The sequence below is a fragment of the Puma concolor genome, chromosome B3 (assembly GCF_028749965.1).
Source record: "Puma concolor isolate L17-30 chromosome B3, mPumCon1.1.hap2, whole genome shotgun sequence".
Taxonomy (NCBI): domain Eukaryota; kingdom Metazoa; phylum Chordata; class Mammalia; order Carnivora; family Felidae; genus Puma; species Puma concolor.
In genome coordinates, this window is record NC_141672.1 from 48288092 (window position 1) to 48310056 (window position 21965).

Sequence of the window (21965 nt, forward strand, 5' to 3'; positions counted from 1 at the left end):
ACTGAACAATGCAGGTATAGAATACTTCCATCATAGTACAAAGTTTTATTAGAATGCACCATTTTAAATGTATTTTTAGGTCCTGTGCGTTTCCATATAAGTTTTAGAATAAAATTGCCAAATTCTATTTTTAAAAACCACATCGTAGAATTATGATTAGGATCGCTTTGAATCTGTAAATCATTTTGGGAAGAATTGCCATCTTAACAATACTGCATCTTCTAATCCATGAACAATAGTCTTCATTGATTTATAGTCTTCTTTAATTTCTCTCAGTAATATTTTGTAGTTTTAAGTACAGAGATATTGCTTGGTTTTTTTCAGAAAATTTGTTTCTTTTTTTTTTAAGTTTATTTATTTATTTTGAGAGAGAACATGAGTGTGAGCGGGGGAGGGGCAGAGAGAAAAGGAGAGAGAGAAACTCAAGCAGGCTCCATGCTGTCAGCATAGAGCCTGATGCAGTGCTCAATCTCATGAACCATGAGATCATGACCTGAGCAGAAATCAAAAGTTAGATGCTTAACCAACTAAGCCACCCAGGTGCCTTGGAAATTTTGTTTCTAAGTATTTTGTTTTTTGATGCTAACATAAATCGTGATTTGAATTTTATCTTCTAATTGACTGCTCTTGGTATATATAAAAACACAATAATTTTGCATTTTGACCTTGTATCCTGAGAACTTTGCTAAATTCACTCATGAATTCTAGTAGTTATTTAGCAGATTCTTTAAGATGCTCTACAAAAGCAATTCTGTTAAGTACAGACAGTTTTACTTTTTTATTTCCAATTTTATACTTTTTGTTTCTTGTTTTCTTGGAATATTGAATAGAAATGGTGAGAATGGGCATTCTTTCTTTGTTTCCAATCCTAGGGGCAAAACAATACTTTAAGTATGATATTGATGGAAGGTTTTTTATAGATGCTTTTTATCAGATAGAGGATTATTTCTTGTATACCCTATTAGCTGAGAGTTCCATGTTTTTTTAAGTCATGGAGGGTGCTGAATTTTATCAAATGTTTTTTCTACATCTATTCAAATTATTACATATTTATTTTTTTCCCTTTGTTATCCTAATGAGTGAATTAAACTGATTTGATTTTCTTTTTTTTTTTTTTTTTTAAATTTTTTTTTCAACGTTTTTATTTATTTTTGGGACAGAGAGAGACAGAGCATGAACGGGGGAGGGGCAGAGAGAGAGGGAGACACAGAATCGGAAACAGGCTCCAGGCTCTGAGCCATCAGCCCAGAGCCCGACGCGGGGCTCGAACTCACGGACCGCGAGATCGTGACCTGGCTGAAGTCGGACGCTTAACCGACTGCGCCACCCAGGCGCCCCTGATTTGATTTTCAATGTGAAACCAATGTTGCATTCCTGGGATAAACTCTTCTTGGTTATAATATCTTTTCCTTTTTACATATTGCTTAGATTCTGAGTCTTTAAGTATTGTAGCTTTTATGTGCTTTGTAATATCTTTGTCAAGTTTGGTAAAACAGTAATGCTGTCCTTATAAAATATGTTGGAAAGAGTTCTTTCCTTTTATATTTTCAAAAGAGTTTAATATTGGTATTTATCTTTGAAGATTTGATAAAATTAACCAGTGAAACCATCTGGGCCTAGAGTTTTCTTTGACGGAAATTTCTGATAACAAATCAAATTTTTTTTTAATAAATATAGGGCAATTCAGAACTAATATTTTCTCTTCTACCAATTTGTTACATTGTATTTTTAAAGCAATCTGTCCATTTCCTCTAAGTTGTCAAATTTACTCACAAAAAGCTGTTCATAATATTCCTTCATTTTTTTTTAATGCCTGTTAAGATCTACAGTGATATTCCCTCTTTCATTCATGATATTGGGAATTTGTATCTTCACTGCGCTTGTTTCCGTACATAAAATTTGTTCATCTATTCACAGAATTAACTTTTGGCTTTAATTTTTCTATTGTTTATTTTCTGTTTCACTGATTTCTATTCTTATCTTTATTATCTCAGTCCTTCAGTCCTTCTACTTGCTTTGGACTTACTTCTTTTTTTTTTTTTTTAACTTTGTCCTAGTTTCCCCCATAGTTTCTAAGGTGAAATCTTAGGCCATAGTTTTATATCTTTCTTCCATTCTAATATAGCATTTAAAGATATATTTTTCTCTTCAAGCACTATTTTAGCAGTATCCCACAAATTTTGATATATTGTATTTTGTTATCCTTCCATATGAAATGTTTTCTAATTTCCCTTGTGATTTCTTCCTTTTCTTATGGGTTATTCAGAATTATGTTATAATTTTTAAATATTTGGATTTTTTTAGATATCATATCATTACTGATATTTAATTGCATTATGCTAGAAAACATTCTTTGATTCCAATTCTTTTGAAAGTATTGATACTTTTATTATGGTGCCTTGTATGGTTTATTTTGATGACCATTTCCACGCTCAATTGAAAGGAATGTGTACTCTCCAGTTACTGAGAGTCAATTAGCTCAAGGGTGTTGGTAGTGCTGTTCAGATTTTTTGTACTGTTTTATCAATTGTTGGGGGGGGCAATAAAATCTCCAACTATAATTGTACAAATTCCCCCTTTTATTTCTCACCATTTTGGTAAATCTTTTTTTCTGCTTTATTTCCTACTATTTTTGGCTTCATGTGCCCATTTATAATTTTTATGTCTTTCTGATGAAATATACCTCTTATATTTGCTAATATTCTTTGTTTCCTGATGAAAGGTATCTTTTTATATCTGGTAATACTTGGTTTTTAGATTTATCTTATCTGATATTAAAGGGCCTTCTTATGCTTACTGAATGCATAGTATATTATAGTTTCCATTTATTTATTTTTGACATATCTTTTTTTTATATTTAAAGTTCCATTTTGACCATCTCTATGTTTTAATGGGATGTTTAGTCCATTAACATTTAATATAATTGGTGATATGTTTGGATTTAAATCTTACATTTTACTATTTGTTTTCTGTTTGCTTCTGCTTGTTTTTTGCTGCTGGTGTTTGTTTTTCCTCTATTATTTCCTGTGTTTTTTGGGGTTAATTGAATATTTTTTAGGATTACATTTTAACTTATCTATTGGATTTTTAACTATACTTTTCCAGTTTTTGATTTGTTTTGTTTTCGCTTTAAGTGGTTGCTCTAGGGTAGCAGTTCTTAAAGTGTGGTCCAGGGACCTTAAAGATCAAAATCAAAATGATAAAAAAAATACTAAGATGTTATTTACTTATTGTACTCTAATTCTCTTTTGGATGTACAGCAGAGTTTTCCAGAGGCTACATGATAAGGGATGATGTCAACACTTTGTATGCATGTATATTCTTGTGTTTTACAGAATTCCTGATATAATAGAATTAGGGTATAAATATGTGCATTTTCAGAGATGAACTCAGATTGTTTTCCTACTTTTACTGGCTTCTTACTAGGTTTCTTTGGTTATATCTGCTGAAACTCCATTATTATCCAGTAAGTAGTTATTTTGAAATCCTTGTACCTCCATGGAAATACAATAAGAATTGGTATACCTGACAGATTTGTTTTACAATATTTAAGAACTTTCTTCAAAAACTTTAAAAAATTTAAAATTTGATATTAAACTCATATTAAAAATTAATCATATTTTACTCTAAAATGAAAACATATTTTTTAATATTTAAGAATGGATTATTGTCTCAGGAATAGGAAATTATTTTTTTAATGGATACAGAGTTTCACTATGGGATAATGAAATGTTCTTGAGATAGATAGCAATGGTTGTACAACAATATGAATGTACTTAATGCCACTGAACTATACAATTAAAAATGATTAAATGGTAAAATTTATGTTATATATATTTTACCACAATAAAAAATATCTTTAACATACAACTTCCCTGTTTATCTCTAAGATGCTGAGAAAGAGGAAAGTGATTAGAACTCTCTGACTCAATAAAGTAAGGAAACTACCTCAAAGGAACTGTATGAAACTGATTTCTTGTTTTGTTTTATCAAATAAAATGTAATGAAAAGTATCTTTCAATAGGCTTTACAAACGTTATAATTTACCTTGTTGTGTCTTCTATGACAGAACATTTCTGAATAATATTAAGGCCCAAGTTAGGCTGCAGAGTCATTTTGAGACCAGAGATTAAAAGCAAGAGGAATTGAAATTTAAATGCAGATGCAGTGAGCACTTTAAACACTAAAAATTGTTTTTATAGCTTTCCAAATTAGAAATGAAAACACCATTCAAATATTTACAGGCTATATTACTATATTGCACTGGCTGAGAAAGCACACACAGTAGCTGAGAAACCAGTAAAGCCTTACACAGTGGACAGTACTGAATGCCTGCCAGATGGGAAGTCCACTGAATAAATTATGGCATTGCCATTTTCCAATAGTACAGAAATTAACTGATTTGAAGATTTAACTGAAAACAAAGATTTAATATCTTATCTATAGATTTCTATTTTTGTCTTGTAAATGATTGAACTTGATGAAGCAGGACTAATTTTGTTTGTAATAATCCAGTGTGAGCATCAACTAAACATCCAGAAAGGTATTCTTTTATGTCAATGTCTGAGAAGAAACATAAGTGGCACTGAAATATCCAAAGTGTTGAAAACTCTTCTGATTTTTTATCCTGGGTCAACTGTGTTGATATGTTCACTAATGGTACAAAAGCAATGGTAGGGAAAACTTCTGGGCCTTAGTACAAAGCAAGGCAGTGGCCCCAAACTGTATTGTATTCTTTACTACTATGAATTCCTGATTAAAAAAGAAAGTCAGTGTCACTTAAGAATATCCTTGATGAAGCAATGAAAATATTTATTAATTATCAACCTAAAGTATGTGTCTGTTTAAAATTCTGTGTGATGAGGGGTGCCTATGGCTTAGTTGGTTAGGCATCTGACTCTTGATCTCAGCTCAGGTCATGATCTCATGGTTTGTGAGATCAAGCCCCACGTTGGGCTCTGCCTTGATGGTGTGGAGCCTGCTTGGAATTTTCTCTCCCTTCCTCCCTCACCACCCCTCCCCAACTCATGCTTGCTCTCACTCTCTCAAGGCTTTGCCTTGATGGTGTGGAGCCTGCTTGGAATTCTCTCTCCCTTCCTCCCTCACTGCCCCTCCCCAACTCATGCTTGCTCTCACTCTCTCAAAAATAAAGAAAGAAACTTAAAAAAAATTCTGTGTGATGACATGAGACATGCACTTAAAGCAATTCTGCTGCATACTGAAGCATAGTGGTAGTCTTGAGGAAAAGCACTTATGTGGTTGTTTGACTTGTGAGCTAAACTAGACTTTTTTATGGAACACCATTTTTTACTCAACAGACAACTATGGAAGACAAACAATGCTTATTCATACTTGGTTACCAGGAATATATATTTTTAAAATATGTGAAATTATCCTGTCACTTCAAAGAAAATATCTGACACTATTGTCAATGGTGAAATATAAATTTTCTAATGAAAATTAGAATTTTTGAGAACTTGTAAACTCTTATGTCCATGATAAGACTGGCATGGCAGCTTCTAAAAACTTAAACACTTTTCTGATGACATTGGAGGCAATATTAATAAATGGGATTTTGAATACTGTCCAATGAAATGTATCATCATTTTGAAGATCTTGACCACTCTCTTCCAATGATCAATGCATGATGTTACACAATCATTCAAAGTGTAAGATAGACCAATAGTAGTACAGAAAGTTCACTAATATGGTTTTAGATTCTGCATGGCAACTAACCTTCAGATTTTTGGTGTAGTATTAAAGAAGAATATCCACAATTATCTGAAAAGGTTTTAAAATTCTCCTCCATTTTCCAACTACATATATGTGTGAGGATGGATTTTCTTCATATACTTCAACCTAAATGACATATCACAACAGATTGAATGCAGAAGCAAACATGAAAATCCAGCTGTCTTCCATTAAGTCAGAAATTAAAGAGATCTGCAAAATGTAAAACAATGTCGATCTTCTAATTTATTTTTGTTTTGGAAAATACAATTAGTTTTCATAAAAACATGTTATTCATGTTAACAATATGGATAATATATTATTGTTATTTTAAATGAATTAAGAAATGAATATTTTTAGAATTTCTCAATTTTTATTTCTAATAATGTACATACAGATGGATATAACACTAGATATTGGAGTCCTCAATAATTCTCAGAGGTCTAATCGGGTCTTGAGACCAAAAAGTTTGAGAACCACTACTCTAAAGATTATGATATATATCCTTAACTTCCATGGTCTAATAGTTAACATCATACCACTTTGACATAAAATGTAAGAACTTTGCAACATTATGGGTACATTTATCCCCTGTCCTTTATACTATAGTTGCTATCACTGTTATATATACTATAGAGAGAATTATTTATCTACACATGTAAGCCTCACATTGTAAGTTTTGCTTTGCACAGTCATATTTCTTTTTTAGAAATTAAGAAATTATATTTACCCAAATATTTACTATTTCTTGTGTTCTTCATTCCTTCCTGAAGAGATGAAATTCAAGTTTACTTTATTTCCCTTTAGGCTGTAGAATTTTCTTAACATTTCTTGTAGTGCAGGTCTGTTGGTAACTAACCCTCTTAGTTCTATTGGAAGATTTTTTATTTCTTCATCATTCTTTAAGAATATTTTAATTGGATAGAGATTTCAGAGTTGATAACATGTTTCCTTCAGCATGTTGAAGATGTCATTTCCATGTCTTCTGGACTCCCTTATTTCTGATGAGAAGTGAGTGATCATTTAAATCAATGTTCCCTTATGTATGCGTCATTTTTCTCTGCTCTCAAGATTTCCTTTTTATTTTTCGTTTTAAGTACTTCGACTATAATGAACCTATATGACACTTTCTTTATATTTATCCTGATTGGGGTTGCTGAGCTATAAATTTATGTCTTTCATCAAAAATTGGAAAATTTCAGTCATTATTTCTTCAAATATTTTTTCCAAAATAATTTTCTCCCTCTTTTCCTTTTCCACTTATGCATACTTAGGTCCCGAGATTCTGTTCATTTTATTATCATCTTTCCCCTACTCTACTCTGTGCTTCAAATTGGATACTTTCTGCTGATTTATTGATTTCTTTTTCTTCTTTCATCTTCAATCTGCTGTTAAGCCCAACTGGTGACTCTTTAATTTAAATATTGTATTTTTTAATTCTAGAAATTCTTTTTATAGTTTTTAGTTCTCCTGAGTTTTCCTATTTATTTATCAAAGTGTATTTTCCTTTACATACTTAAACATAATATAAAATCTTTGTCTGATATAGCCAACACCTACATCATCTGGAAGGGTGGATTGCCTCCAAAGATTGCTTTTTGAGTTTTACTTTTTGCCTTTTAAGTATGACTTATATTTTTCCTGTTTCTTCATATATCTAGTAATCTTGGATTGTGCTCTGCCCCTTGTGAGTGACATGTTTTAGAGAGTCTGGATTCTGTTATATTCTTCTAAAAAGTATTGATTTTTCTCTTTTCCTTTTTTTTTATTTTTCAAGCAAAAACTAATGTGGTTAGACTCAAATCCCAAACTGTCTTCCATGTATAGAGAGCAACTGAAATATCAGTTCAATTCCTTTCTTCTTAATTGTGCTGCTTGAATTCTGCCTTGCTCACGTGCAGTTCAGGTATCAGACAAAAATTTGGCAGAATTTATCATCAGAATTTGGGGCTTCCTCTACCTGGCTGTCTTCTTCCTGAAATTTCCCACTCATTTTCCATCTGTGGTAGTTACTTGAATTTTGTCTCCTGATTCTTCAAGCAAGTTAAACAGAGGTTTTCTCTTCTAGTTTTGGCTGCCCCGTGGATGAGAACTTCCCTCAGGTTAGAAGCTGTAAAAAACAGGAAACTCACTCAGTGTTATTTCCTTCTTCTAAGTGGTTGCTCTCCAGTGCCTTCAGTGCTTTTTATATTTTGTCCAGAATTTATCATTGCTATCTGTGGAAGGTTTGTCCAATAGAAGCTACTGAGCCATTACCAGAAGCAGAAGCCTATACATATTTTTGGAAAACATCTCACAAACGCTACTTCCATTTTGAGAATAAAATGCCAAACTAAGGATCAAAAGTAAGAAAACAAAGTAGTCTCAATTAGTAAATTAAAAAAATAAACAGTTGACCCTTGAACAACAGGTTTGAACTGCTGAACTGTTTGAATAGGTTGGAGTCTACTATCCACAGATTTTTTGACAAATACTGTACAGTACTGTAAATATGTTTTCTCTTTCTTATGATTTACTTAATAACATTTTCTTTCCTCTAGCTTACTTTACTGTAAGAATACAGTATATAATACACACAGTATACACAGTGTGTGTTAATTGACTGTTTCTATTATTGGTAAGGCTTTCAGTCAACTGTAGGCTATTAGTAGTTAAACTTTGGAGGAGTCAGTGTGTCAACTGTACTTCAATTAAAAAAAACCCCAAAGACATTAAAAGGAGTTTTGGGGGAGTCAAAGCTATACGTGGATTTTAAATTGTGTAATGGGTCAGTGCCTCTAGTCCCTCTGTTGTTCAAGGGTCAACTGTATTTCGATAATTATAAAATTTAAACAGGTTCAAAAAGGTTCATGCTTCCAAGACAATAAATTAGATCTCTGACTCCTATGGATTTTTAAAAATGTGACAAGTGTGTGGTGGGTCTGCTCAGCAACAGAAGAGGAAATAAGACTTGGGGTATAAGAACTGGAGTAACAAAGGCAGCCAAGTGCCACAGCTTAAGATGGATGGAGTAAATCCTCATAATTCAAGAGAGAAATTATAGCAAAGTATTGGGAAGATGGCAATCATACCTATTACAGAGGAAGGTGCAGTCTCTATTTCTCTACCCATCATCCTCCCAAAGTCTGGTTACATAATATTTTAGGGTGATGGAAAAAGACACTGATAGTATTTTAGTCTATTTCTTTAATTATGGCTTAAATTACCATAAATCACTGCTTTGGTCTTGTAGGATCAGCTAGTCTGCATGAAAAATCAGAAATATCAGTCTGGGTGGCTCAGTTGGTTGAGTGTCTGACTCTTGACTTCAGCTCAGGTCATGAGCTCATTGTTCATGAGTTCCAGCCCCACATTGGGCTCTGTGTTGATAGTGCGGAGCCTGTTTGGGATTCTCTCTCTCTCTCTCTCTCTCTCTCTGCCCCTCCCCCACTTGCTCTCTCTCTCTTTCTCTCAAAAAAAAAAAAATCAGTCTAATTGAATGTTACTGTGTCTCTGTAAGATGCTGATGCTGTTTTCCATTTTAATACATTAAATTAATATGGATAAAAGGTTAAGTGAACATTGGACAGAAAGGTTTACATAATAATTAAAACTGTTAGGAATTCAGGAGAGAGAGAGAGGCAGAGAGAGAGAGAGAGAATGCATTATTTGCACATGGCCCACTGGGCTAGGAGACAAGCTGATCTTAAGTATCAGACAATTATTCCCTTTACACTTTTATCAGATATAAAATTGTGCATGTCCCTGACCAGAGATATAAACCTAATAGCTTAACTTTTATTCCCACCCTGCCTTTGAGTGTTCTCTTATACAGATAATCCCAACCTGTCATTACAGGGACTAAGCATCTACATTGGCTTAAATCTTTTTGTGTAGATAAGTTATTTTGTCCATTATGTTCTTATATTGTTATAAATACTATTTTTTTCTGAAGTTGGAAGGAATATTAGAATAAAAATAATTTTATCAGTATGCATTTTAATGTTAATAGTTATGTGTAATTTTGAGAAAAAATAAATAAATTCAAATATACCACAGAAATCATACAAATGAAGTCAAGGCAAACAGCAATAAAAAAAACTTAATGGGAGAAATAGACCAATAGTAACATGCAATCATGTCAATAAATACAAACTGTTTGTTTATCGTAGAAAAGGTTTGTAAAAAAACAATCAAAATAATTCTATATTTTGTCCAAGTTAATGAGACACACTTGAAATGTTAGCAATAGATAAAAAGTTAAAAGCATTGTCTATCATGAGCATGCAAATAAGAGAAAATTGAAATTGTAATAAAAGTTACAGTAGATCACAGAACAAAAATGCCTATGATTAAAAATGCCATTACATAATTTCAGTAATATTTGTTCTAAAGATTTTAAAGAAAAGTTAGTTAAATATTAGATGAAATGTCACCTATTAAGAGACTTCAACCCTTATTGAAATCCATGCAAAATGGTACATAAAGAAAGTGGAGTCGAGTAAAATTAAAGTATTTAAAAGAGAAACTCAGTTTTTCAGTGATTCTTATTCTTTTTTTTGGATCAATGTTCCTTTTGAGAATCTGATTACATGTATAGCACCCCTCTCCAGATAAATTTTGCCAACTATTTCAGGTATTCAAGAACTTTTTGAAGTTACGTTACCATCCTTTAGTACATGTTAGGATCATAATAGCTAACATTCACAAGCACTTCCCAAGTGCTAGGCATTATATTAAGTACTTTATATGAAATTTCATTTAATCCTTATAACCACCTTAGAAGGTACTATTCTTATCTTCATACCAACCTGTAAGATCAACACTATCATTATTTTCATTTTACAGATCAGCTGAATGAAACTTAGAGATACTGTTACTTGTCCAATGCCATATGGCCAGTAACAGAAGAGATGGGATTTATTGCCTTATCTCTTTGATCTCAGGTTTCCAGTTCTCTCTCTCTCTCTCTCTCTCTCTCTTTTTAAGAGAGAGAAAGAGTGTGAGCAGGGGAGGGGTAAAGGGAGAGGGAGAGAATCTTAAGCAGGCTCCACCCTCAGTGCGGAGACCTACCCAAATAAGGCTCCGCGTGGGGCTGAATCCCAGAGCCCTGGGATCGTTACCTGAGGTACAATCAAAAGTCAGATGTACCACCAACGGAGCCACCCAGGTGCCCAATCAGGTTTCTAGCTCTTAATCACTATGATATGTTGTCTGTCAGTAAGGCCTTTCCAAATTAATTAAAAATTGATATATCTGAAAAAAGAGATACAAACATATCCAACAGTATATCCAATGCCATTTTTATGTTAATTTATTTATTTATACCACCCTCATTACAAAAGAGAATTTGAAGTAGTTACAGAGACACAAACAAAATAAAAAATATATAAGAATGTGTGTCTGGTGGTGGTGGGGGAATAAGAAAGTAAAATAAAACTAGAGGTAGAGCCAGAACCAAAGTGGATATCATAAGGTCCTATGATTGATATAGAGGTAAACCACAGATTTGCCTCTGAATGGCATAGTGGCCAGAGGGAAAAAGGACTTAATCAATACTGTTTTACCTGGGACTGAACTGGAGAAAAATATCTTTTCTGGGGAACGCTGTATAGATAATATCCTCAACATTATACAATAGTGACTTTTAAGATAAATGTTTCTTACATATTTCTTGATACAGGTCAAAGTACAGGTCAGAACAGACAATTCTATCCATGATACAATGAAGTCTGAGTACAAAACATCTGGACTGGGTTGAGGATAAAATGTAGAATAGCTATGGAGATGAACAAACAAGAAATCCTTCAGGTCATTTTTTTTGGCAATTAAGCTTTTAAATTTAACAGTTGAGACTTTATTTCAAGAAACTGGAGTACAGAAATTATATATTGTTTAGGCTGAAATGCATACACAGTCAAGCAGTCAAGCAACTTCTTAAGGAAGTTAGGGGACCTGAATAAGATAGATGTATGAATTTTAGACTTTCCATCAAAGTAAGTTGAAGGAAGACCTATATGTAAAGACAATATCTAATTCACACTGATATATAAGTATGTAATGTTGAAGACATGGCTTAAACTCAAATAGAAAATTTTCTTTGTTTTTGTTAAATAAGAGTGTTCGTACAATATAACAAGATTATGGAAAGCTGCCAAAGCAGTACTTGAGAAAACATGTTGCTCTAAATATCTTATTAGTTTACAAAATAATAAATCACGTATCTATATAAGAACACAGACAAAGAACAAAGTAAAAACCTTAAATATGTAAGAAGGTAAAAAATTGGAAGAGCAGAAACAAACTATTCAAATCGACAATAACCTAATATTTAAAAACCCAGTTAGAGTTGCTACTTTGAAAAAGAGAACCAATACACAGCATTGTTCTAGCTGCTAAAAGAATTTAAATTTTTTTTTAAAAAGAGAATCCAGGTAGTTATTTCTAAATTTTACTTTGGAGGGGTGCCTGGGTGGCTCAGTCGGTTAAGCATCTGACTTCAGCTCAGGTCATGATCTCACGGCTCATGGGTTCGAGCCCCGTGTCAGGCTCTGTGCCAACAGCTCAGAGCCTGGAGCCTGCTTCAGATTCTGTGTGTCCCTCTCCCTCTGCCCCTCCCCAGTTCACGCTCTGTCTCTCTCTGTCTCTCAAAAATAAATAAACATTAAAAAAATTAAATTTTGTTTTGGAGATGAAGGGGAAAGAATCAAATCAAATTCATAAAAAGGAGAAACATTAGAGTTATGCCTTCAAAGTTTGGTAAGATAAGAACAAACAGTAATAGAGCAGTGGGTGGGGGAGAGACATTCCTGGAAAATGAAACAGCCTGAAGATATAGAGACAGGAAAGAATGTTGTGTGCCATTTAGAAATAAGGTAGGTAAGATTTTGTTGAAACAAATTATGTAAGATATCATTATCAATGAATATTTAGAAGAAGGAAGGAAGGAAGAATAAAAAGAAAAACAAAGGGGGCGCTTGGGTGGCGCAGTCGGTTAAGCGTCCGACTTCAGCCAGGTCACGATCTCGCGGTCCGTGAGTTCGAGCCCCGCGTCGGGCTCTGGGCTGATGGCTCGGAGCCTGGAGCCTGTTTCCGATTCTGTGTCTCCCTCTCTCTCTGCCCCTCCCCCGTTCATGCTCTGTCTCTCTCTGTCCCAAAAATAAATAAAAAACTTTGAAAAAAAAAATTAAAAAAAAAAAAAAGGAAAACAAAGGATCCAAGTCTGAGCTTTTAAGGAAATGTTCTTAGGGATAGTAGGAAACAGGGTCAGTTTAAAAGGGGAAGAGGCAGATGCTTAGCTGATATTTGTGGACTAAATAAAAGAAACGGCCATTACTGTCCAGAAGTCAAAAAATAAAAATGAGCCTAGTGATTTACAAGGAGAATGTGAAAGCAAGAGGCTGTACTCTTTGAATAAATAAGTTTATAATCAACTTAGGAAGACCAAGAACTATGTAACAGTACAATGTAATACAAAAGATCTATTATGTTTACCTTTAAAGTTATGTATTTAAGCATTTCCCTCTGTAATGTTCTTAGAGAATTCTGAATCCATGCGCCTGTTAAATGTAAAACTTCTAAAATAATAATAAAAAAATGAATACCTTTCATATCATAGTTAGGGGATGTTTGAAATAATTCTGGAGAAGTTATCAGATGAGCTTTTCTTCTTAGATTGGCAACTTTACTTATAGTCACAGAAACATTTATTTCAAAGCAAGTAAAACCAAACTTGAGAAGTTGTTAAATATCCAGAAAAGAAGCCATGTAAGTTCAACCAAATCTATTTATGCTTTATCGCTAGACAAGCACAGGTCTGAATGTTATGGTGATGTTATTACATTAAGTGAAGATGCTGTTGCTACACCAAAAGATTATGTACTGTAACAGTGACAGTACTATTTTTAACACTTAAACTGAAGCTAGAATGAGCTAAAACATTTAAATTTCTGAGCTAACCTTTCATACAATTAAACCTGTAATTGATACAATAGTTTCCTAGGTAAGATTAATACTTTTGAAAGTCTCTCTCTCTCTTTGCATATATTTTTATTTTTATCCTGCATTCTGATACATGTTTAAAAAGTAAAATTAAAGTCTGTACCTAAATTTAAAGGACAAGTTGATACATTGAATTAAAGCACCTTAACTTACTAGGATTATATAATGGATAACAACAATATAGAAATCTAAGTATATTTCAGAGAACTCTTCTGTTAAAGACACTATCTTGCTTATCTTCAGTGAACAGGTAATGATGCCTAATTAAAACAGGCTTGTGTGTATGTGTAAACCATACCCCTAAATCCACACATCTATACCCTCACATCCAGTATCAAATATACACTGTGATGACTGATTCACTGCTCAACCACGCTGTCGATTAGTGGTAGAAACTTTTATAGTTCTTTGTTAATAGGTTAGCATTTGGCTTCTGTTTGCTGATCCAAACAAAAAGTATAAGGAAAGGCAGAAGCAAAGCATTTATAAATTTAATTACATGATTAGCTGTTTCAAAATCATAGGGTCTTCACATTATGGGGTGAAGTAACATTTTCTAAATCTTTATACGCAAATAAACACCAGTTTAGAAGTATAGCATCTTAACATTGCTAACTCAAGTGTATGCAGACATAATCTGGTAAACTGTTTAATGGCAATACTGCCACCCTTACTGATGAAATCTTAAATTGTTAATGTAGCTTTATATATTAGACCATTTGTCATACATTCATGTAAATTCTGGTCTATTTCGTTTATCCTACAATGTAGAGGGTATAAGTCACAGAAAATATAGTATGCTCAATGTAAACTTTTTAAAAAATTGTTATTTAGTAAGGGCCAAGTTATGAATGCACTTTAATATCTTGTGACCATTCTTTCAAGCTCAAAAATGTACCTTACATTCAGAATACTCTTTAAAAAAAAAAAAAACATAGGCTTTCCATTAAAACATGCTTCATAGGATGAGGATTTGAAGTTATATTTTCAAGCATAAATTTAAGAAACATACTTACCTTTGATTCGAGGTAGACATTTGCTGATGACATTTTTGTAATTTTGCATATGTAACTAACTAAAGAGATGGCACAAAGAATAAACAGGCTATCATTAATTAATGCTCGAACAAACACCGTCCACTTCAATTGATTTTCTGGGACATCTCCATGGACTAGCACTGCACAAGTCAAGTTCACCACTAAAAAAAGAAGGCTTGCCAATATGAAGCCCAAATGCAACAGAATTCTGAAAGGAAAAAATAAATTTATTAGATATCTATATACTAATGAGAGATTAGATTTAATTCTGAATTAGTTGTGTTATTTTAGGTACAATAACTCCTTCAGTATAAAATCCTTATGATTTAATTAAATACAAATTAAATAATCACTCAGAGTTACTTGAGATATCTTTGCTATTATAAAATTAGTATCTAAACCTTTTAAAAATGGCATTAGATTTTAAAACATTAACTTAAAAATAATGTCACGTGGACTTGAATTCAGTTGCCTCTACCAGGAAGAATAATATAAGATTATTTTAACACTAATTCAAGGAATCCTGCTTTTTTCATTTTTATAACTACTAACCATATTTTCATTGACCTTTTCATTCTAGGAATTACCAGGTTTTTATAATTTGCCTGGAAAGTTAATACACTCTATCTAAATGTAAGTTGATCACTAATATTAATTTTAAGAGGTTGAGGGAAATGTGCTTTAAATAATGTTCAATTCTTATGAGCTTCTGATTATCCATAGCAAACATCATTTTCAAACATGGCTAAAGAAGAACATAGGGACAGTATATGTGGCATTTCAATACCTTGGCTTCTTATAAAGTTGCATATTTACTATGCATACAGAGGAACTCTGAGAATGAAATGCTCAACTGTATCCTTGGGGTGCCTGGGCTCAGTGGGTTAGGCATCTGACTTCAGCTCAGGTCATAATCTTGCCATTCATGAGTTTGAGCGCCGCGTCGGGCTCTGTGCTGATGGCTCAGAGCCTGGAGCCTGCTTCAGATTCTGTCTCCCTCTCTCTCTGCCCTTCCCCTGCTTGTGCTCTCTCTCTCTCAAAAATAAACATTAAAAAAAGAAAAAGAAACGCTCACCTATATCTCGTAAAGAAAAATTAGACCACCACATAAAAACTCTTCATGTAAGGTATGGCTACCTGTATTAAGTAGCTGTGACAGCTCTCTATATGAAAGTAATCCCAGTTCAAATACATTTATAACCCAAATTAAGATGAGCCAGAAATTTATTCAGCATCCTAATATCTTTTATTTTGGATCATTTTCAACACTGGGAATCATAAAATGTTGTCTGCCTTTGGAAATAGTTTAAAAGAGGTTAATTGAAGGTAATGTGTAATCTGTCACAAGCAATCCTTTGTTAAGTGTACAAAGTACAAAAATTTTAGTTTGAGAAGTTTAGATCTTACTATTATCTCAGATTAAATAATAAAAATAATAATATTAACTTGAAACCCAAAATGGACCTTGAAATTGTCCCTATGTCCAGAGGATTGTAATAGTTTAGGAAACCAAAATATAGAGGTTAAATGAGTTGAATAGCCAATGAATTAGCGGGAGAATTGGTCTGAAACCCACGTCTCCTAACTCCCCAGTTTAGCACTCTCATTTTTGACATTAATCAATACCAAAACATTCCTTATTTCATGGAACTATACTACACACGCTTGCCCCAAAAAGTATAATCTAACTTTAATATGTGTAGGCCCTATGAAACTATATCTGACATCTAAAGCATGACAGTAGCAGAACAGCAAAAACAGGTGTTAGGCAGCAATATGGCTGAGGGGAGAACTGTAGAATCTGCAACTCACTTCTGATGTGCTAATCTAACCACTGGACTTCCTATAAAACTGCTACAGCACCCTCAACTACCATGACCTTCTACTTTGAGAAGTCTATTGTGAAAAAAATTAGATCTTGCTACTCACGAAACTTACTTGTGTTTGTCAAGTTCAGTGGCACATCTGACTTTACATATAACCTATAAAAAGAGTATAGAAAGGTTTTTGAAAATGTGTAATACAGTATTCTTAAATTTGTTTTGACTTTGTGTTTCAAAGTGATAAACTACAAATAATAATATGTTACAAAAAATAATAGTTAAATAAACTCAAATGTTAACATTTGAACTACCATGAAGCAAAAACAAGCAGGTTTCCAAAGACTTAAAACAGTAATAATTTTCTTTGTCCCAAATTTAAATTTCTATGTTTAAAATTTTAAACAGAATGAACTCAGTTTAAACACTTATTGAACTTTTATTGTGAGCCAGACATTGTGCTGGATAAGCTTGCCACCTTTTCTAAACTTCATTATATTACTCACATTTTGTCTTAAAATGGAACTACTTACTTAAATATGAATATGACTGAATATTTTCCAAAGATTTTTTTTCCCCTAAGATGAAATGAAGTAGCAAAAGGGAACAAGGGACCAAAAAATGAACACAAAGAGAATGAGCATATGTCATACTTAGTAAACTTCCTTCTTTCACAAAGCCTTGCAAAGGGCAGGTTCTCAAATACTTGTTGAATAAAATTAAGTAGGTAGGTAAGTAGAATTTGAAATGAACATGGTAAATTCTGAGAGCATAGTGCAGAAGGTCTTAATTTCTCACTGATGAATTTGAACGTTATTTAGATAATGGGAAGATACTGAAGTTTTTTTAAGTAGATGCTGCAAAATATGAAATTTCATTAATATGGCATCAATGCACAGACTACTTTAGAGAAATTATGTACTTGAAGTAGAAAGACTAGTTATAAGACTATTGAAATAGGGTATGAACTTTGGGGGCATGGAAGGAAAGAGGCAAGCATAAAGCATTATAAACAAAAACAGTATATGTACTCAGTAACTTATTACATTCATTCAAGCATTTATTGAGCGCATATTTTGAAAGGTGCTGTGGTTCATAAATATAGTAACTGTTTCTGCTCTCAAGGAGCTCAGTGTATTGAAGAAATAGATAAACCATTTATTTTAACATATCGTGATGTCCATGCAAAAGATGCTATCACAAGATCTAGGAAGGGAGAAAGACTAATTCAGTCCAAGAAGAGGTAAGAGGTGAGGAGAAAGGGGAAAGACTGCATAGAGTCAGAGAGGACTTCTCAAAGGAAGTTGAGCCAGAGCCAAGTTATGAAGAGCAAATGAGTGTTAGGCAAATGCTTAAAGATAGCAGCCTATGCATCTACTCATATCCATTGTATTTTTGTTAAGCAGAAGGTAGATGTGATACAGGAGTCCAAATCATACCACTTAAATCATTCTCAGATGTACCCATTTTCTCTGTCTCCACTACTGAGGTACATATTACAACAGCTGTTTAATTGGTCTCTCTGCTTCTATTCTTTACTCTTATCTTTAGAAGATAAGTGTTCATTTTACTACATTTCCTTTTCTTCTCAGCTGTCTACATATAATTTTGATTATTTTTACAAATATATATAACACAAAACTCATCATTTGATTTTTTATTTTTTAAAATTTACATCGAAATTAGTTAGCATATAGTGCAACAATGATTTCAGGAGTAGATTCCTTAGTGCCCTTTACCCATTTAGCCCATCCCCCCTCCCACAACCCCTCCAGTGACCCTCAGTTTGTTCTCCATATTTATGAGTCTTTTCTGTTTTGTCCCCCTCCCTGTTTTTATATTATTTTTGTTTCCCTTCCCTTATGTTCATCTGTTTTGTCTCTTAAAGTCCTCATATGAGTGAAGTCATATGATATTCGTCTTTCTCTGACTGACTAATTTCACTTAGCATAATACCCTCCAGGTCCATCCACGTAGTTGCAAATGGCAAGATTTCATTCTTTTTGATTGCCGAGTAATACTCCATTGTCTATATATACCACATCTTCTTTATCCATTCATCCATTTAGGCTCTTTCCATACTTTGGCTATTGTTGATAGTGCTGCTATAAACATGGGGGTGCATGTGTCCCTTCGAAATAGCACACCTGTATCCCATGGATAAATGCCGAGTAGTGCAATTGCTGGGTCATAGGGTAGTTCTATTTTTAGTTTTTTGAGGAACCTCCATACTGTTTTCCAGAGTGGCTGCACCAGCTTGCATTCCCATCACCATTTGATTTTTAAGTGTACAGTTCAACTGCATTAAGTACATTCACATTGCTGTGCAAACCATTGCCATCATCCATCTCCAGAACTTTTTCATCCTCCCAAACTAAAATTTTGTATTCATTAAAAAACAACTCCTCATTTTCCCTCCTCCAGTACCTGGCAACCACCATTCTATTTTCTGTCTCTGCGAATTTGACTGCTCTAGGAACCTCATATAAGGGGAATAATACAACATTTGTTGTTTTGTGATTGGCTTATATCACTTTAGCATAATGTCTTCAAGGTTTACTCATGTTGTAAAGTGTGTCACAATTTCCTTTTCCTTTAAGGTTGAATAAGATTCTCTTGTATGTATATACCACATTTTGTTCATCCATTCATCCATCAATGAACACTTGAGTAGCTTCCACCTTTTGCATATTGTGAATAATGCTGCTATAAATAGTATGTTCTATATATGAACATGTTTTAAAAATTTTTTTTAATGTTTATTTTTGAGAGAGAGTCTGAGCCTGAGCAGGGGAGGGACACACAGAGAGAGAGAGAGACATGGAATCTGAAGGAGGCACCAGGGTCTGAGCCATCAGCCTAGAGCCTGATGCAGAGCTCGAACTCATGAACCATGAGACCATGACCTGAGCCGAAGTCGGATGCTTAAATGACTGAGCCACCCAGGCGCCCCTATATGAACATGTTTTAATATGATTTAAAAAAATCATTTGACAGTAAATTGTATATGTGATGCCCTTTTAACCCTAAATGTGCACTTCAATGTATACTTCCCTAAAAAATAAAATTCTCTTACGTAACTACAATATAATTACAAAAATCATACAATTGAATATTTATATAATACTATTATCTAATATTCAGGCCTTATTCAGATTTTGCCATTTGTTTCAATAATGCCACTTATGGAAAAAAATTCCAGGATTATACATTAATCTGTGCATATAAACTCCTTTAATTTCCTATTTTTCCTATTGTCTTTTCAGTGATTTTACAGTATGCTTCTCAGTTTGGGTTTATCTGTTTCTTCATAATTAGATTCAGGAAATGCATTTTGGTAAGAATACCACAGAAGTGATGGTGCTGTTTTCTTCTCAGTGAATTGTAAGAGGAGGCTCAAGATGTTGATTTGTCCCATTACAATGACGCTCACTTTGAGCAATTGGTTAAGGTGGTATCTACCAGGGTTCTCCACCTGGTAGACACCACCAGGTTTCTCCACTAAGTTACCATTTTTATCATTGTAATGAGTACAATGTAGAGAGATATTTACAGACTATGTAAATATCTTTTGTTCTTCAAACTTTCATCCAGTAGTTTTGGCACCTATTGCCTGAATAAATTATTACTATAATGGGACAATTCCCTCTTAAAAAGTAAATCTGATCATACTATTCCAGGACAAAGCCCACACTCCTCTGACATAACAGGTCTTTCATCATCTCACCCCACCTTCTCAACACTGCATCCTTTTATCCCATCTTCAATCTTACGGTCTGGTCATTATGGATTATTTACAGCTCTTAAAATAAGGGATTCAGTTTCACATCTCTGTGCATTCATATGTCTTTTTACTTTACCTGAAATAAGTTTTCTTGGTATATAACAAATTCCATCTCATCCTCCAAGATTTTACTTGAGAGTCATCTTTTATATTGTCACCTTAAGTGCCTTAGGAAGAGAGAAACTAGTTTGTATCCTTGTCTTACTAATCATACTTTATGGCATTTATTTACATTTTTATTTCCCTCTTAAGAGAGAACATAATTTACTCATATTTATAGCCCCAGTGCCTAGCATAATGCTTGGTTCATAGTAGGTTTTCAGAAAATGTTGGGATGAATGAATAGTGAATTTAAGTGAAAGCAAGTATTTTGGCATGTTGTTATGATGTGGGTAAGTGAAATGCAGCACAAATTGAAATTGGAGGGGCAATCATGGGGGCCTTGTGTAAAAATTCTAAAGAATTGTCTTTAATCCCACAAGCTCTATAATATGAATTTATGTTTGAGTGATTTCTTAGGTGAAGTGTAGAAAATGGATTACAATGGTGTAAAGAACTCTAGTTAAAATACTGTTGAACTTGAGTGAGTCTACTCAACCACATTCTCAGGTTATGAATCTAAAGACCTGAATGTGAGAACTAAAAACATAAAAATCCTAGAAGAGAGCACAGGCAGTAATTTCTCTGATACTGGTGATAGCAACATGTTTCTAGACATTTCTCCTCAGGTAAGGGAAATAAAAGCAAAAATAAACTATTGGGACCACATCAAAATAAAAAGTTTCTGCACAGCCAAGGAAACCATCAACAAAACAAAAAAGACAACCTACTGGATGGAAAAAGATATTTGCAAATGAAATATCTGATAAGGGGTTAATATCCAAAATATGTGAAGAGCTTATGCAACTCAACACCAAAAAAACCCAAAAACAAAACAACAACGACAACAAAACAAAAACCCAAAATAATCTAATTAAAAGATGGGCAGAAGACATGAACAGACATTTCTCCAAAGACATACAGATGGCTAACATATACATGAAAAGATGTTCAACAGCACTAATCATCAGAGAAATGCAAATCAAAACCACAATGAGATACTACCTCATACCAGTCAGAATGGCTAAAATAAAAAAAGAAAGAAAGAAAAAAAGAAAAAAGTGTTGGCGAGGATGTGGAAAAAAAGAAAACCTTTGTGCACTGTTGGTGGAAATGCAAACTGATGCAACCACTGGGGAAAACAGTATGGGGTTTCCTCCAAAAATTAAAAGTAGAATTGCCATATGATCCAGTAATTTTAGTACTCAGTATTTGCCCAAGAATATGAAAACACTCATACAAAAAGATACATGCATGCATATATACATGCATAGCCAAGACATGGAAGCAGCCCAGGTGTTCATTGATAGATGAATGGATAAAGAAGATATGGTACATATATACAATAGAACATTACTCAGCCATAGAAAACAATGAAATCGTGCCATTTGCAACAACAGGGATGGATCTAGATGGAAATAAGTGAAAAAAGTTAGTCAGAGAAAGACAAATACCATATGATTTCACTCATACGTGGAATTTAAGAAACAAAACAAATGAACAAAGAAAAAAGAG

General features: G+C 33.4%; 1 protein-coding gene across 2 annotated transcripts in view; it reads right to left on the minus strand.

Moving 5' to 3' along the window:
- GPR137C (G protein-coupled receptor 137C) overlaps positions 1-21965 on the minus strand; it is a 62515-nt gene that overhangs the window by 10559 nt on the left and 29991 nt on the right. For both annotated transcript variants that reach the window (XM_086709751.1, XM_086709750.1), the window contains exons 2-3: positions 16686-16729; positions 14727-14955 (exon numbers count right to left, since the gene is read on the minus strand). In XM_086709751.1, coding sequence (XP_086565877.1) covers positions 14727-14955; positions 16686-16729 — 273 coding nt within the window. The remainder of the gene's footprint in view (positions 1-14726; positions 14956-16685; positions 16730-21965) is intronic.